A 17,702-nucleotide genomic window follows, 5' to 3' on the forward strand; every position below is an offset into this window, starting at 1 on the left:
CACGACGGTTCTGCGACGCAACCTGTTCTCGCTGGTGCTGTGTTTTTATTTTACTTTTTTGGCGGTCCCTTATGCTCCAATTTTAGGGGGAGGACGAGTCAAATTAAGAGATTCCTTAGGATCCTGATGTCGCTAGAGAAGTCTGTTTTAGGCATGAAATGCTTTTAGTGACATTGTTGGCGACCTTGAGGTGACATTGCGCGAAAACGGAAAGCTGTCATGCGGGCAAAGGAACCGGGACGCCCCGGCACCGAAAGCGATGTGACGAGATTTAACGACGCGAGCTCTCCGCCCTCGTACACGGCCAGCTTATAAACGCTGAGTGCCCACCAAACGAATGACAAACACTTTTAAATTTGTCCTCAATGTTTTTTTTTAAAATATCACTGAAGTTGTGCATTTAGGATGCACTGAATTTCGATTTTTTCTTTTTAATTAACGCAGCAAAAGTGCAAATTTACGACTCAAAATTTATAGTTTGTCGTTCTCAATAATGCCGTGCAAAAGGCAGATACATGTCACCTATACATCAGCATTATCCATGGTCTGTCAGCTGTGTGTGCGAGAGGGTTGCTTCACGTTGAAAGAGGCACAGCGGAAAACAACGGCTACCGCGCCGTCTCCAATGATGATGCTGCCACGATCCCTTGCTTACACCTGCTCTCAGTTACAGGAATGGCAGCAATGTTTATAACCTTGGAAGATCCACCGAAGCAGAGTATCTTTGGCCCAAGGTTAGCCTTTTTCAACCGCAAAAAAATGACCATTCGGGTCACTATAACAACGGTGCAATTCGACGTCGCCCTTAAGTGTAGGACGCGACAACGTTAAACGGTCTTTTTTTATTCCAACGCTGCTATCCGAGGCTATCCGAGACGTTTCAATGCCGGATGAGCATAACATGTAGCGGGAGGCCAAGCACAATATAGCATCCTAGGTTGGCGAGCGCCAAATACGATTGGTTAGGTGCATAAGTCACACTATACAGTTGCGCACATGTTTCGCTGACGGTGATTCCCCTCAAGCCAGAAACGGCCGCCTAAGAGTTGGGCTTTATTATGTACAGGGTCAGCCAGCCATATTTAGCGGGGCCAGGACTGTACGTGGCCATGCACCTGCAGAGCACCCTTAAATCTAACCTGGCCACGAATCAATATACAGTGGTGCACAAGATTTAATTCAATGTGGTGCTTTCTGACCACTCGGCATCAGTTGGCCACATGCTGAGGGATATTGTAGCAAGACGGGTAGCAGTGTTTCCGCTAAGTGTGATTGACCCTGTACTCATAGAACACAGGAGAGCAAGGCACACTCATCTCCGGCTGCCAGATTTCGCCGAGTGCCGGACGAAAACCTCTCTCGCAGGTGTGTTTCGCCTGCCGCGGTCACCATATTCTGAAATAATTTCTCCGTTTAAGGCTCCCAGCTGGCTCTCCGCCGCTGCCCAGCATTCATAATCACTCTCAACTAGTACTGTGCCTATTGTCGAACAATATCCAGTTGTCCAGCATCAGCTGCAGCCATCTTATATCCTAAAATTCCTAATCTACCCCTGATGCGCTTGACTTCTTTCGCTATCAGCAGTGTTTAGGTTTAGATCACTGATTATCTTTCATGTTCGAACATTTTTTGAGAACGCATTGCTAAACACCATGTAGTGAACACATTGATATGTGAACACAATAGGATGCGGGATCTCTGTGCATGAAATTGAAGCCCTTTGAGAAACTAAAAGTGTGTCGTATTACAACCCTTTTTGTGGTTATCTTTTTAAAGCGAAAGGATTAGTACGCCCTTAAGTAGCTTAGTAGGTGTGTGTTTTATATGGTCTGAACGTGCCTGGCGGCGCACGGCCGCCACGCAGCCCGCTGCTTCTTCAGCTTCATCCACCTATTTTATTTTCACACACTGCAAGCTTCATTCGTGCCGGTACATAGTTCCACAAACATACGAAATTAACTGACAAAATGTCACACAGCCTACATTTACCTGCCTACCATTTCCTGCCATCGCTGCCCAGTTACCAGGGCAGTTAGCCGAAGGTTGCTATCCCTCTATACAGGGTTAATAATATTTATGTATTTATTTTACCCTCAGGATATGTATACATACACATTTCAGAGGGGAGGAGCAAATATTTACCTCAATAAGAGTAAACAACGAGAATAGTAAGCAAAATAACATTTAGGTAGAAAAAGAGCAAAATCAAAGAAACTGAGAGATCACACAGCTAATAAAGGCAAGCAAGCAGGTGCAATAGGCTACAAGGAACGAAATCAAGCAAAAAAAGGAAAACAGAGAACGCATATATGAAAACAAGACTAGGTGTAAACACCAGTCTAATAAGTTAGGTATCGCGTTCTTGAAATGAACTGCGTCTTTTGTGGATTCTGAACGATGTTACTCAGTGGTCAATTACTACGCAAAACTTCCGCCTTCAATGTGCCCTCGTTACATTCGTATTACACCCGGCTGTAATATTCTTGATGTTCGTAGACATCCACTGAGGAGTCGCGAGCTTTTGCTTTGTTTACATAGGTTTAGTCGTGGTAAACCTTTCCTTAGCTTCTTTTTTTATCTGGCGCTTCCACAAACTAATGTGCTCGTTGAATTCATGGTTATCTATGGTGAGGAGGTAGACAACTTGCTTCTCGACACTAATAACTTTAGGTCAGCTGCCGGTTTCCCATAAATAATCGATTTTCTAATGAACATTCTTTTACATTCATTTCCTGACATGTAATTTACGATTTTAGGCTGATATTAAACCTCATAAACCGCCACGTGACCTGTGACATTGAGGTAAAAATCTGATTCCTTTCCAGGGACGCGACATCACAGACCAGTGAAGTCGGTTCGCAGTTACAATGACGCTGTTGACTTTCTCGTCGAAGCCACCGCTGCCGTCTCTCGCGTACCTGGCGCTTTGGATGACCATTTAAGTATATATTACTGTTTTGGTTTTGGGCAGTATGTAATTAAGACAGGGTGACCGAATGTTTTCACATGTGTCGTGAAGGCAAGCTATTGAAGGAAAGCGCGAGAGTTGATTTTGACAAGATATAGACAGGACTTTGAGCGAGGCAGGATAGCATTAGCGAGCAAAATCAAGTGAGAATAAAAATTAACTTTCATATTTGGACGCCTAAATAGCCGAAACTCTTACCTTTGTGGACACATTTTTCTCCTCCTTGATCATCTTTCCTTTAGACTGGTCTTCATTGCCAGCGCTGGCTTCTGTGCTGTAAAGACGAAGACACGCTTGACCTGCTCACATTTCGGCGATGTTTTTTTGGAAGGTTAAAGAAGAGGTGGCAGAAATACACAGAAGAACTGTACAAGAAGGACCCGAATGTGCAAACCCAACATAAGACGGTTGTGATTACTGATCTCGAGCCGGGCATCCTGAAGAGTGAAGTTGAATGGGCCTTAGCCAGTCTTGCTAAGAAGAAAGCCAGCGGAAGTGATGGCATTCCAGCTGAGTTGCTTCAAAACCTCAACCATGACGCTGTTAGCATTCTGCATACATTATGTCAGAAGATTTGGACAACTCTGCAGTGGCCACAGGATTGGAGGAGGTCAGTTTACATCCCCATTCCAAAGAAAGGCAGTGCCAAAGATTGTTCCAACTACCGCACGATCGCACTTATTTCGCATGCTAGAAAGGTGATGTTGAAAATCCTCCAACGTAGGCTGCAGCAGTATGTGGATCTGGAGCTTCCGGACGTGCAAGCTGGGTTTCGCAAGGGCAGAGGAACTAGAGACCAAATTGCCAACCTCCGCCGGATCATGGAAAAAGCAAGAGAGTTCCAGAAACCCATCTACTTCTGCTTTATTGATTATGCGAAAGCGTTTGACTGCGTAGATCACAGCAGATTGTGGCAAGCTCTCCAAGAGATGGGTGTTCCAATTCACCTCATCTGTCTCCTCAGGAACCTGTATGAAGGACAAGAGGCCACAGTCAGAACTGGGCATGGTCTTACCGATTGGTTTCCGATTGAGAAAGGAGTGAAGCAAGGCTGAATACTGTCGCCCTGCCTATTTAACCTATATGCAGAGTGCATCATGAGGAAGGCCGGTCTGGACGAGTCTTCATATGGAGTGAAGATTGCTGGAAAACGTATCAACAACCTTAGATATGCGGATGATACCACTTTAATGGCAGAAAGTGAAGTGGAACTCAAGAGACTTCTGATGCGCGTACAAGAAGAGAGTGAGAAGTTTGGGCTTAAACTGAACATCAAAAAGACAAAGATCATGGCGTCTTGCCCTATCAAGTCCTGGAGCATCAATGGACAAGAAGTGGAAGCTGTGACAGATTTTCTCTTCTTGGGCTCCAAGATTACCTCGGAAGGAGACTGCAGCCATGAAATTAGGAGACGCCTGCTTCTGGGAAAGAGAGCAATGGTTAGCCTTGACCGCCTAGTAAAGAGCAGAGACATTAGTCTGCCAACCAAGATCCGTATAACTCGTGCTATGGTCTTTCCAGTTGTGATGTATGGATGCGAGAGTTGGACTGTGAAAAAGGCTGACCGCCGAAGAATTGACGCGTTTGAATTGTGGTGCTGGCGAAGACTCTTGAGAGTTCCTTGGACTGCCAGAAGATCAAATCAGTCGACATTGTCGACCATAAACCCTGACTGCTCATTGGAGGGTCAAATTCTAAAGTTAAAACTCAGCTACTTTGGTCATCTGATGAGAAGAGAGGAGTCGCTGGAGAAAGATTTGATGTTGGGAAAGGTTGACGGTCGCCGGAGAAGGGGTAGGCAGCGAACGCGATGGTTAGATGGCATCCTCGAGGCACTGCAGATGAAGATATGTGATGTTAGGAAGATAGTGAGAGACTGGAAAGCGTGGCGTGAAATGGTCCATAGGGTCACGAAGAGTCGGACACGACTGAACGACTGAACTGAACTGAACTGAAGTAACAGAAGACGTATCAATCTTATTTGTCCTAACTCTTTCTTCTTCTTGAGCATTATGCTCCCTGCTGTACTCTGTCGCCTTCAATAAATCCACCTTATAGGCTACTATAAGATGAGGGAAAACTACATAGGCTAATTAGTCATTTAACAAGAACAAATGAGTCAAAAGCAGCCGCTTGGAAGACGGCAGGCGCTGTGCCACTGAACTGTACGCGCAGTGGTGAGGAGGACTTGGCAAGCAGGGGTAGCTGGTCAGGGGAGTTAATATCCGCCAAAGTGGATGCCAGGAGCTGTGGCGAAACACTGACCAGTATGCCTAGATTACAGCGCTTCCGTTCAGAGTAGGGACGAGCTACCATGGCGGCTTGCGCTACAATGGAAGCACCTTAAAGGGCCACTGTCCAGGGTATGACTTTTTAAGCAAAGGAGCCCAATGCTTCGATCAGGTACCGAAAATAGTGTGTAGAAAATGCTACAGCGATACGCGCGCCGCAAAGCAGCGAAAATACAAATCAAAGCTCTCTCATCCTCCCCTTCGGGAAACCAGCTTCCTCGTTCTCTACGCTGGCCCGCCAGGCCCCTAGGCTTACGTCAGAAGGCAACGGCATCCATTGGTCCGTCTCGCAGGCTTACGGGTGAAGGATGGGCCTACACGACTAATTGTGTCCGCCGGTCGCTGGGCGCCTTTCCCTCCCCACTACCGGACTGAATGCAATGAATACAGTGGCTCGTGCTCCCTTGCGCGTTTCGTTCTCTCGCGCGCGCAGTGCCACGCCCCAGCTCCCGCCAAACGCGGAGGACGAAGGGGAATTTGGCTTGCGGAGGCTAGATGACAGGGCAGGAGAGTGGAAAACATATGCGAGGGAACGGGAAAAGAAAAACAAGACAAAATAGGGTGATTGCGGTGGCTTTAACTGAGTTAATAAATACTCTTTTCAAAAACATTTTTCGGACTTGTTTTCTGGGGGCGAAGCCCCACAGTCACCGGGAAAGAAAATATTTTCGACCGGAGCGTGGACAGTGGCCCTTAAGCGCAGGCAGCGGGGAGCAGCGGCCTGCGAGGGGAAGCCGCGCACACCTGCATGAAGGACTTGGCTTCTGACATCAGGCCGATCTTTCTTTTACAATTCGGTGTACGTTGGCTAAGACGCACCAAGCGGCAACACGAGCGCCGCTCTAACGAGGCCGAACTTCCTGCATTGGTGAGCTTCCTAAAAACTTAGATTACTGAAGAGACTACATTGGGAGAATGCGACCGCATTAGCGCTGCTGGTACGTCTTTACTACAAAAACCTATCACTAAGTAATTATCACTAGCCCCACATCACTAATTATCTTAGAGTTATTTTATTATCACTAACCACGTATCAGTAATTCTCCATCAGTAGTTTGGTTATCACTAACAATGTTATCGCAAATTTTATAATCATTAGTCGATACCAATAATAAAAAATGGCTATGTGACATCACCAAGTGATGACGTCATATCCTGTGACAAGTTTTGATGACATTTGGAGGACGGAGTTTGCTGACACAACACAGCCTATTAAGGCTGTCGCCTCATTAGAGCTTTTCGCTGTGTAAAAACGATGACTGACAACGCCCATTTGCTAACTTTGAGCTTCATGTTGCATATCCTGCACATGTTTCTGTACTTTGGCAAGAATGATTGTAGCGAAATGTCGCGCATGCATGGGGGCCGCACCGACCCCTTCCCTCATCGTGCAAGCTTTCTCGCGATAGCGGTTTTTTTGCGAGTTGTACGGAATTAGTGCTCTCGTGCATGCATTCTTCCGTTTAATAACTCACACTTACATCCAATATAATTTTGCTCAGTATATTATGTGTCTTGTTTTCAAAGCACTGTGCTTGTTCTAAAAATGGGCACTCTTTATCGCTGCTTTGAAACAATTCGAGGCTAGCCGTCCGAGCTACTATTCTTCAAGTTATAATTTATTCTTTTAGCTTCGTGTTTATACATTCTAGAAACTTTCGTACATATACTTTCCGCATATTATTTTGATGGGATGTAACATTTGCTCGTTATAGTTTACATATCTTTCTTAATTTGGAGTTTTAAAGTTCCCCTTTTCATCTCATTTTGATGAGAACTAGCTGTCCCAAAACATTTTCCTTCTCTCCCAAAGCTCTCCTCGCATTATAAACACAAAAAAGCATACAAAGAAGTAAAAAAAGAAGAGTAGAATGTGCTCTAGCGAAGTCCCTTGTAGGGGCACGGTATTCTCTATAAAAACCTTAGGTGGATTTTAACATATAACCGTGCGGAACGCTATATTTGGCATAGAAGCCTATTATTCCCTTCATTAATAATATTTTTTTAGTCACTAGCAATGAGAGGAACCTTTTAATAACTGCAACAGAAGTTTTGACTTTAGCAATTACAAGACACAGAAACCTTATTTAAAATCCTCGTAACTGGTAGAAATTCGCGTATACTTTACAGAGAATTGGCTTTCATATGTCCATTGATACAAATCTGCCCCAGGGATCGGACAGCATGCCCTTGGCTTTAATAGGGAGTGCGCTGGAGGACACGCTACTCCCTTTGAAGTCCATTATGGGCTTATTAGTGTTTAGAGTGTATACATTCTTGCCACTGTATTTTCTATAGACCTGCACATTTGCACACAATGTATGCCCATAACTGAAAGGTTATGCGAATGTAATATTTGCACTTGTAACATTTGAAAAGCATACAGAGACAAAGGTTACTTCTATTTTGTAAATATTAGCCACATTTTAGCCGAATACTTAGGGAAAACCCCGAAGATGGACGAGATTTGTGGTACGGGAGCAAGCACGTATTGCCGTCCACCAGCTTTCTCAGAAACTTCGTAGTTAAAGAAAAATTCGTCGTGATCCGAGGATCAAACCCGTGACCACCGCCTTGCCGGCCAATTGCTCTACCAGCTGAGTTAACCAGAACGATCAGCAGAACAAATGGTAGGGCGAGAGCGAATTGACCAATGTCTCGATGTGAGAAATGTGTTGGTCGAATATTTAGGAAAATCCCCCAGGTGGAGTAGATTCGTCATAAGGGAGTACACAGATACTTTTATTCTCTGCACCAATTTGTGGCCATTTCCTTTTTGCTTCATTGGATTAAGTCGATGCTTGCCGGAAAGGAAAGTAATCCTGCTAATGCCGGTGCTGCTTGTTTTTTGAAGCTCACAGCAGCGCTGCATGACTTATGCCGCTTTTTTGTAACGTAAGATACGACCAGATTTATCTCGCATGTTAGCTGTCACACAGAACAGCGTTTATAGTTATCTCGGTTTGTTTAGAACATTCTGAATTATTTTGATTATCTTTTCTCAGCTCTAAACTCAGCGCGGCCGAGAACCCAATGAATTCTGTTCATTGACGACCGCCGAAAATGCTTGTTTTAGAGTTGTATCACCAAGTTTTACAGTTAGTCATAGACACAAACCCTCCCAATAAATTGTGTCATTTGGAATAATATCGATGTCTCTGTGGACGCGACTGCCGCCACCGTTGTGCGAAAAAAATATTGGACATCAAAGATAGTATCTAATCTCGAGGCTTCAACTACACAGGAATAAAGATAAGAATGCTGTCCGCCAAGACGACCTGGCGCCCCATTAAACGATTACAGCTAAACTGACTGAACACATACAGCAACACAACAGAGAGCTGATTTGCTATTGAAAATTTAGTAGGATTGAATAATAAAGGCGGGCTTTGATGCTAGCTTTAGCAAAGTGATTTATAATGCACGTTGGTTATGCTAATAGTGTGAGACACACTCACAGTGCACCGACTGATACCCACGATTTATGCATTAAGTGCTTCATGAAGTACGTGGACAGAAACAAAAAGACGGTAATGCTTTGAACAAGTGCTGAATTCACTTTGTCATCACAATATCAGAAGTGTACAAAAAATGTAGCAAACCGATGGAACCAACAGTTCAGGTTCGATCTAGCTTTGTTTGCACTGCTCTTTGTCTATTCCACGTGCTCAGAATCCAGTAAAACAGTTTCATTCAAAACGTTTAACCAACTAGCTCTTGTTTTATTCTTAATATCCTCTTTAGCAGTATGAAGCGGCACAAATCTGTTTACAGAGCGGAATAGCGTCACATGTTTACCTTTACAAGGTGTAGTTGAGCGGTGTTCTGCGGAATAGATTGAAAAAAGATTGTCATTGCACGAAGAGACATGCTAAGTTCGTGATAAAATATGTTTTAGCGCTGCTCCCCTTACGTTTCCACAGAATACCGCCTCTTCGTTCTTTGTGTGGATGCGAAGTTTTCTAAATTTATGTCACATTATTGTAAAGTCAGTAGGAGCTCCATATGGTAGCCTCTGAACAGCAGTGCCTCACTCACGTTTTCTCGTTTTCAAGGGCTGTGATCTCTGACAGCCCCAGTCTAAGTGTAGCCGGCGCCCTGCCGTCCTTGAGCAGCTCAGACGAACGGCTGTACGAGACTCCGGTCTTGCCGCACATTAGGTAGAGCTGGTCCGCATTCTGGAGCAGGTAACCTTGATTTGTGACCAGGAGCCGCGTCTGTGCGCAAAACGTTTTTTTTTTTGTTGTTTCATTTGGTGGCGGAAATTTAGAAAGCCTCGCAAATTTTACAGAACGTTCACTCTAGTTTAGAATATCGACTCCGAATGGTTCCTCCGTTGCTGGCCTCACTTACAAATATGGACTTGCGAGGCTGAATTTTCCATTTAGATCTGCTCTGCGAGCGGCCTCGCCGGCCTTATAGAACAATTAGGATATAATTTAACCCAAGATGCTAGATTGAATTACGTGCTCCCTTCTTTAAGGCATTTTGGCAACTAGACCGAGAGGCGTCCAATACCTAGAAATTTGAGCGTCTTCTTCACTTACGGATTCCTGATTAGGTACCCTTGATTCGTTCTTAGGTGTGCTCGGTGCAATGTTGCGAATATGATTTGGTGCTTAAAAAAGTTTGTAAAAAGTAAAAAAAGCCAAAAAACAAAAGCTTGTTGAACGTAGTGTGATTAAGGCGTAGGTCTTAAGCGGGACAGTATGATAACAAAATATGAGAAGTAATTCTTATAAGTACAATATCATTCTTTTCACGACATGGTTCTGGGTGTCTGGCAAAGAGCTTATACAAGCCGTATGTCATATTGTAATTTGTGAAAGGCTTTAATAAATGAGCAGAACAAAAAGACCACCGTTTTCTGAGGGTGCTTTGTACATTACTGCTCGACAGGAAATGATTATGCATTGCTGTAATTTATGCGTTCTAACTAATTTGTGCCAAATGAATTCCGTATTAAACACTTCATTTTTTCTATTCATTCCAGCCGTCTTTCTTGATATTGTAGCGGCGGCGTAGCCGCGAAGGCAAGGAAGCAGGACTCAGGGATTGATACAATGGGGAATTAAGACATCGCGCAAGCTACCTGGAGCTGCCACTAGCCTTCTGCCACAAACCCGTGTTTAGTAAATGTTTTCCACCTTAATATTGTTACGTTAGGCGATGCATGCGCTGATATGCGCATAAGAAAGAAAAAGAAGAATCTCGGGAGTTTTTGGCGAAGACGACGACGAAATTCGAGCAGTGTCGACTGGTGCCTGCAGGAGAGGCCTGTTGTGTGAAAACCTTGTCTCCCGTCTCCACTCTCTGCGACCTCAAACTGAATTACCCCCCCCCCCCCTCCCCCCACGTAACATCTTGGTGAAGGAGGTACGGGGTAGTTCAGGTATTACAAAGGGGAGCGCCATTCACGAAGTACAGCGCGAAAGGAAGGTATAAGACGAACCGGGTGAAGTACGGGAGCTCTAACTCCCAACTGGGATTTAATGAGGAGAACAGGTTTCATCGGAGGCCGGGTCGAAGGGTGAAATGACTCACAATGCTGAGCGTGCCACATTCACCGTTCAAGTGCAAAAACAACCCTTTCCAGAGGAAAATGCGATCCGGTGGCTAAGATATCAATTTTACAATCTGCTGTTGCATTTTAGGACTGGCTCATACATAGACTTTGACAATTCCATTTGTGATATGCCTCCTTCCTGGATCAAAAGGTCAAAATGTCTGCAATCTCAGATTTCTCAGGCGTCTGTTTTAACACTTAGGTATAGGTATTGCTGTGGAAACCTGTAAATTATTCTTGTTCAATTATTCAAGGGAATGGCCGAATCTTTCGGTGCGCAGCAATATTCGAGTAAAGAGTGCCAGAAACAACCGACAGGAAACGCGGCTGACAACAAAAGAGCGTTGTTAGAAAAAATTTCACAGGCACCCTTGGGGAGACCTCCGGATATGCTAGTTGTTACCTTTGCATTTTATAATGGGCGAAATAATACTTTTAATACATTAGTTCAGTTCAGTCGTTCAGTCGTGTCCGACTATTCGTGACCCTATGAGCCATGTCAGGCCACGCTTTCCGGTCTCTCACTATCTTCCTAACATCATATAACTTCATTTGCAGCGCCTTAAGGATGCCATCTAACCATCGCGTTCGCTGCCTACCCCTTCTCCGGCGACCCTCAACCGTTCCCAACATCAAATCGTTCTCCAGCGACTCCTCTCTTCTCATCAGATGACCAAAGTAGCTGAGCTTTAACTTTAGAATTTGACCCTCCAATGAGCAGTGAGGGTTTATGGTCGACAATATCGACTGATTTGATCTTCTGATCTGATCTTCTGTCCAATGAACTCTCAAGAGTCTCCGCCAGCACCACAATTCAAACGCGTCAATTCTTCGGCGGTCAGCCTTCTTCACAGTCCAAGTCTCGCATCCATACATCACAACTAGAAAGACCATAGCACGAGTTATACGGATCTTGGTTGGCAGACTAATGCCTCTGATCTTTCCTAGGCGTTCAAGGCTAACCATGGCTCTCTTTCCCAGAAGCAGGCGTCTCCTAATTTCATGGCTACAGTCTCCTTCCGAGGTAATCTTGGAGCCCAAGAAGAGAAAATCTGTCACAGCTTCCACTTCTTGTCCCTTGATGCTCCAGGACTTGATAGGGTGAGATGCCATGATCTTTGTCTTTTAACGTTCAGTTTAAGCCCAAAATTCTCACTCTCTTCTACGCGCATCACAGGTCTCTTGAGTTCCACTTGACTTTCTGCCATTAAAGTGGTATCATCCGCATATCTAAGGTGGTTGTTGATACGTTTTCTAGCAATCTTCACTCCAGCTGAAGACTCGTCGAGACCGGCCTTTCTCATGATGCACTCTGCATATAGGTTAAATAGGCGGGGCGACAGTATGCAGCCTTGTCTCGCTCCTTTCTCAATCGGAAACCAATCAGTAAGACCATGCCCAGTTCTCAGTGTGGCCTCTTGCCCTTAATACAGGTTCCTGAGGAGACAGGTGAGGTGAATTGGAACTCCCATCTCTTGGAGAGCTTGCCACAATCTGCTGTGATCTACGCATCCTTGCAACATCGGACGTTCCGGTCCCTTCCTGACGCATCCACAACTGAGCGTCCTTTTGGCTTTAGCCCAGCCGCTTCACTCGTCCTGGAGGTACTAGGAATCGCCCTTTGTTCATCCCCAGTAACAACCTGGGGGGCTCATCTTCCGGCGCTATATCATTAATGCTATTGTGACTGGCCACGGGGTTTTCTTGGCAGGAAATACTAGAGTGGGTTGCCATTACCTTCTCCAGTAAATCACATTTTGTCAAAACTCTCTGCCGTGACCTGTCTATCTTGGGTGGCCCTACACAGCAGAGCTCACGACTTCATTAAGTTTCGCAAGACCCTCCGCCACAAGGCAGTGATCCATACAGGGGACTTTTAATACATAATTTTCCTTAAAACCTGCGCTTCTCCACCATTCTTCAGTATCACATGACGGTCGTTCACGAAAATACAGACGTACTGTACATACAAAAAAATCCGTTTCTTCTCTAGGCGTCTGTGTGCTCCGCGATGTCAGTGCACGTTAAAGGACCCCAAATAGTCAAAGTTTTCGAAGTCCTGTACGGCGTCATCTCTCATAGCCCGAGTCGCTTTGGGACGTTAAACCCCACAAAAGAAACCAAAACTGTTGTTTATTTTACTCCTTCTTTTGTCCTTTGGGCGCATCGCGGCATTCAAAAACATTGTCAGGTTGGTTGTTCAGAGAATATTAGCGCTTAGCGCGCGTTAGTGCATCACATCTCCCCGTTTGTCCTGCATGCACTGCACCTCATGACTAAGCTAGGTTTGCTCTACACGTACACAACAGGGAACAAAAAGGAGAGAGAAAGAAAGAGCGAAAGAACTAAACTATGTTGGCAAGACCAATCGTTCGTTTTATTTAAACCGTGACTAGCTCGTCTGAGAAATTATAGACGCTTATCACACATGGAGATGCCAGAACCTATGCATCAGCCAGCTTTCAACTTCACTTGGATAACGGGAATTTCACTTCAAAACCTGCGTCTTGCATTGTTGGTGGTAAAGGTTTCTCCGCTTTTTTAATACCATAGGTAACACGTGCTGCAGTTGCGACGCTTTTCGCGCTTCGACTTGTTTTCCAAGGGAAGCCTGTGTTGCAGGGTATAAATTGAGCGTATTTGCAGTCTATACCTATTACCAGCTAGCGCTCAAATGCGCCTGTCTTGTCCGTGCTTTTCTTTTATTTCGAGCTAATGTTATCATTACTCTCAATGAACGCATCCAAATTTCCATATTGCTGAAGAAGGAAAGCATCGTAATACATAATAAATGCTTACTTACGTCAATCGCTGTGAGCTTGACGATGTCAGCTAACCTACAGAAATCCTTAAAGCGAGTCCTCTTTGATTTACTTTGGCTCCATGAGGGAGTTAGCGAGAACTGCGAAAGTTATTTCATTGTAATCTCAAGTCCCGCGGCTGACTTCCCCTCGGCATTGGGCCCAGCTGCAAGATGTTTTGCTTCCGTTCGTCACTGTGTGGAAGTAGTTAGCGCGGTCACCTACCTTGTCCCTGAGCAGGCCTTTCTTTCCGAGAAGCTGCTTGAAGACCTTGGAGCCGACGTGAGGGTCGAGTGCGCTCAACGGGTCGTCGAGGACATAGATGTTGCACTGGTGGTACGCCGCCCGTGCTAGCGATATCCGCTGCTTCTGACCGCCGCTCAGGTTATAGCCCTGCGTCGAGATTAAAACACTGCGCATGTCACAGTGGCGCTATTCCTGCTATTCCCAATTCGACTTCCCAAACTGCTGCACCACCATGGCGGGAAGTTGCCACGAAGTGAGCTGGTGAAAGAATGCATGTGCGCTTATGCTCGGATGAGGCGCGTTTCAGGCGGCGCTTTTTGTATAGCGCACTCTCTGTGGTAAGGTGAATCTGTTTCTTGTGCGGATGCCTTCAGTCGGCCACGCTGGTGTATCTTTGGGAGGCCGTATGTACGCTAACCGTCCACAAGTCCTTCAGCAGGTGTTGAAATTCCCACTTTTGTTTTATAGTTATCAAATTGTATGGACATAGCGGACAAGTCGGGGAGGTTTCACGCTCAAAACGCAAATAAGCTTGATCAACGGAGATTTAATAAAAACCAGTGTCAAAGGTGACCTGGTGCGAAACCTACGCTAAAAAAATCTGCAATGAGCCAATTCAATCAACCTGATAAGTTTTTGTCATAGAGGATGCCATCACTACCTTCACTAGCCACCATACCTTCACGCTTCTGCGTTCTCCATAATACCTACGGCTGTTATGTGCTGATAGCATTGTTTTTGTTGCGGTTTGGTGCGGCTGGCAGACTTTGCACACTCGCCGATCCTAAAGTAAGTATTTCACCAAACTTTTATTTTTTAGTGCAACTTTTCGATGAACCGACACATTCACATTGAAGGTGGTGCTGCTTAAACTTGGTGTGCTTTCAGGTATGGGGGCGTTAAAGGAACTGCTCTGTACTGCAGTTTAACGGTCGAGTGTTTTAAGCGAGACTGACAAGATGGCTCCAGGCCAACTAACTAAAGTGCAGCCTCATGTCTGAGGGCCATACTTCTCGGCATTGCTGGACGCCGTGCCAGTAAGTCGCGCAACCTCTCTGTCTCTGATAAAGGAGTGCCTGCCTGAGCTTTAAATCAGGAGTTAATTTGTAAACCACGCGCAGCATGCTGAGTTGTAAAAACTATAGGGCAAAACGTTTGCACGCCAGCCAATCGTGCGACATGCTTACACTTGTGGAAACGTCGCGAAGTTTTTTTTAATGTCAAGCTGTTGATGTTTCTTTCTTGAGCTTTACGGCAACTACAGTTTATGGAAGGAATGGCTGTATGCACTGTGCAGTAGCGGCTAAATAACTAAACGTTTAGTGCTTTCCTTCAGCTTTGAAAAACCAGGACAGCACCTTGAGCGTGTTGGTTATCCATATGTGACCTAACAGAGTATAACAACCGGACAAGAAGGAGATATTAAGAGAAAAAAATTAATAAAATCAACACTTGTATTTTTCTTGGGGTCACTGCCTTATCGTGGCGGAGGGGCTTGCGAAACTCGATGAAGTCGTGAGCTCTGCTGTGTAGGGCCACCCAAGATAGACAGGTCACGGCAGAGAGTTCTGACAAAATGTGATTCACTGGAGAAGGTAATGGCAACCCACTCCAGTATTTCCTGCCAAGAAAACCCTATGGCCAGTCACAATATCATTAATGATATGGCGCCGGAAGATGAGCCCCCCAGGTTGGAAGGCGTCCCACATGTTACAAAGGGCGATTCCTAGTAGCTCCAGGACGAATGAAGCGGCTGGGCTAAAGCCAAAAGGACGCTCAGTTGTGGATGTGTCGGGAAGCGACCGGAAAGTCCGATGTTGCAAGAAGATATATCACATAGCAACATGGAATGTAAGATCTATGACGCAAGGTAAACTGGATGTCGTCAAGCGAGAAATTGACAAATTGAACATTGATATCTTGGGTATCAGCGAGCTCAAGTGGACCGGAATGGGAGAATTTAACTCCGGCGACCATTATGTCTTTTTTTGTGGGCACGAATCCAAGAGAAGGAATGGGGTCGCTCTCATAGTAAACAGAAGAATGGCCAAAGCAGTGCTAGGGTACAACCCCAAAAACGACCGAATGATTTCACTTCGGATCCAAGGTCACCCTTTCAACATAACAGTTATCCAAGTCTATGCACCGACCACTGCTGCTGAAGAAGCTGACGTTGAGAGATTTTATGCGGACCTACAATGCCTTTTAGACCGCACCCCATCATCAGACGTCGTTTTTCTCATAGGAGACTGGAATGGTAAGGTCGGGAGTGAAGAAATATCCGGAATTATAGGCAAGTTCGGTCTTGGCGAGCCAAATGAAGCTGGGCAGAGGCTAGTAGAGTTTTGTCAAGAAAACAACCTGACCATAGCGAATACTCATTTTCAACAGCCCAAGAGGCGCCTGTACACATGGACTTCACCGGACGGTCTGTAGAGGAATCAGATCGATTATATTCTTTGCCGGCAGAGATGGAGAAGCGCAATACAAGCAGTAAAAACAAGGCCTGGGGCCGATTGTGGCACCGATCATCAGCTTCTTGTTGCCAAAATTAAGCTTCGATTGAGGAAAACGCAGAAAACTAGAAGGACTTTCAGGTATGATCTGGATCAAATTCCATTAGAATATGCTGTTTAAGTGAGGAATCGATTTCAAGAATTAGATCTGGAAGACAGAGAGCCCGAAGAGATGTGGACTGATGTTCGTGATATAATACAAGAAGTTGCTACTAAGGTAGTTCCAAAGCAAAAGAAATGCAAGAAAGCAAACTGGTTATCTGAAGAGGCTTTGCAAATAGCTGAGGAAAGGCGGATGGCAAAAGTTATGGGGGAAAGAGAAAGATACAAGGTTCTCAATGCGGATTTTGAGAAAATAGCAAGGAGAGATAAGAATGCCTTCCTGAACATACAGTGCCAAGCAGTTGAGGACAGCAGCCAATTAAGGAACACTGGAGCTCTGTATAAGACAATCAAAGATATCAAAGGAAGCTTCTGTGCTAAGCTGGGCGTGATAAAGGACAAACAAGGCAAGGACCTCACTGAAGCCTCAGAGATAAAGAAGAGGTGGCAGGAATACACAGAACTGTACAAGAAGGACCCGAATGTGCAAACCCAACATAAGACGGTTGTGATTACTGATCTCGAGCCGGGCATCCTGAAGAGTGAAGTTGAATGGGCCTTAAAGCCAGCCTTGCTAAGAACAAAGCTAGCGGAATTGATGGCATTCCAGCTGAGTTGCTTCAAAACCTCATCCATGACGCTGTTAACATTCTGCATACATTATGTCAGAAGATTTGGACAACCCTGCAGTGGCCACAGGATTGGAGGAGGTCAGTTTACATCCCCATTCCAAAGAAAGGCAGTGCCAAAGATTGTTCCAACTACCGCACGATCGCGCTTATTTCGCACGCTAGCAAGGTGATGTTGAAAATCCTCCAAGGTAGGCTGCAGCAGTACGTGGATCGGAAGCTTCCGGACGTGCAAGCTGGGTTTCGCAAGGGCAGAGGAACTAGAGACCAAATTGCTAACCTTCGCTGGATCATGGAAAAAGCAAGAGATTTCCAGAAACCCATCTACTTCTGCTTTATTGATTGTGCGAAAGCGTTTGACTGCGTAGATCACAGCAGATTGTGGCAAGCTCTCCAAGAGATGGGAGTTCTAATTCACCTCATCTGTCTCCTCAGGAGCCTGTATGAAGGGCAAGAGGCCACAGAACTGGGCATGGTCTTACTGATTGGTTTCCGATCGAGAAAGGAGTGAGGCAAGGCTGCATACTGTCGCCCTGCCTATTTAACCTATATGCAGAATGCATCATGAGGAAGGCCGGTCTGG

The 17,702-nt window shown here is 45.3% G+C and overlaps 1 protein-coding gene across 1 annotated transcript in view; it reads right to left on the bottom strand.

Moving 5' to 3' along the window:
- LOC146178707 (multidrug resistance-associated protein 1-like) overlaps positions 1–17,702 on the bottom strand; it is a 100,495-nt gene that overhangs the window by 21,496 nt on the left and 61,297 nt on the right. Inside the window, exons 16-18 of the mRNA XM_084579791.1 lie at positions 13,852–14,019; positions 9,298–9,476; positions 3,167–3,242 (exon numbers count right to left, since the gene is read on the bottom strand). Coding sequence (XP_084435917.1) covers positions 3,167–3,242; positions 9,298–9,476; positions 13,852–14,019 — 423 coding nt within the window. The remainder of the gene's footprint in view (positions 1–3,166; positions 3,243–9,297; positions 9,477–13,851; positions 14,020–17,702) is intronic.

The sequence above is a fragment of the Amblyomma maculatum genome, chromosome 9 (genome assembly GCF_055883805.1).
Source record: "Amblyomma maculatum isolate TAMU_Amacu chromosome 9, ASM5588380v1, whole genome shotgun sequence".
Taxonomy (NCBI): Eukaryota; Metazoa; Arthropoda; class Arachnida; order Ixodida; family Ixodidae; genus Amblyomma; species Amblyomma maculatum.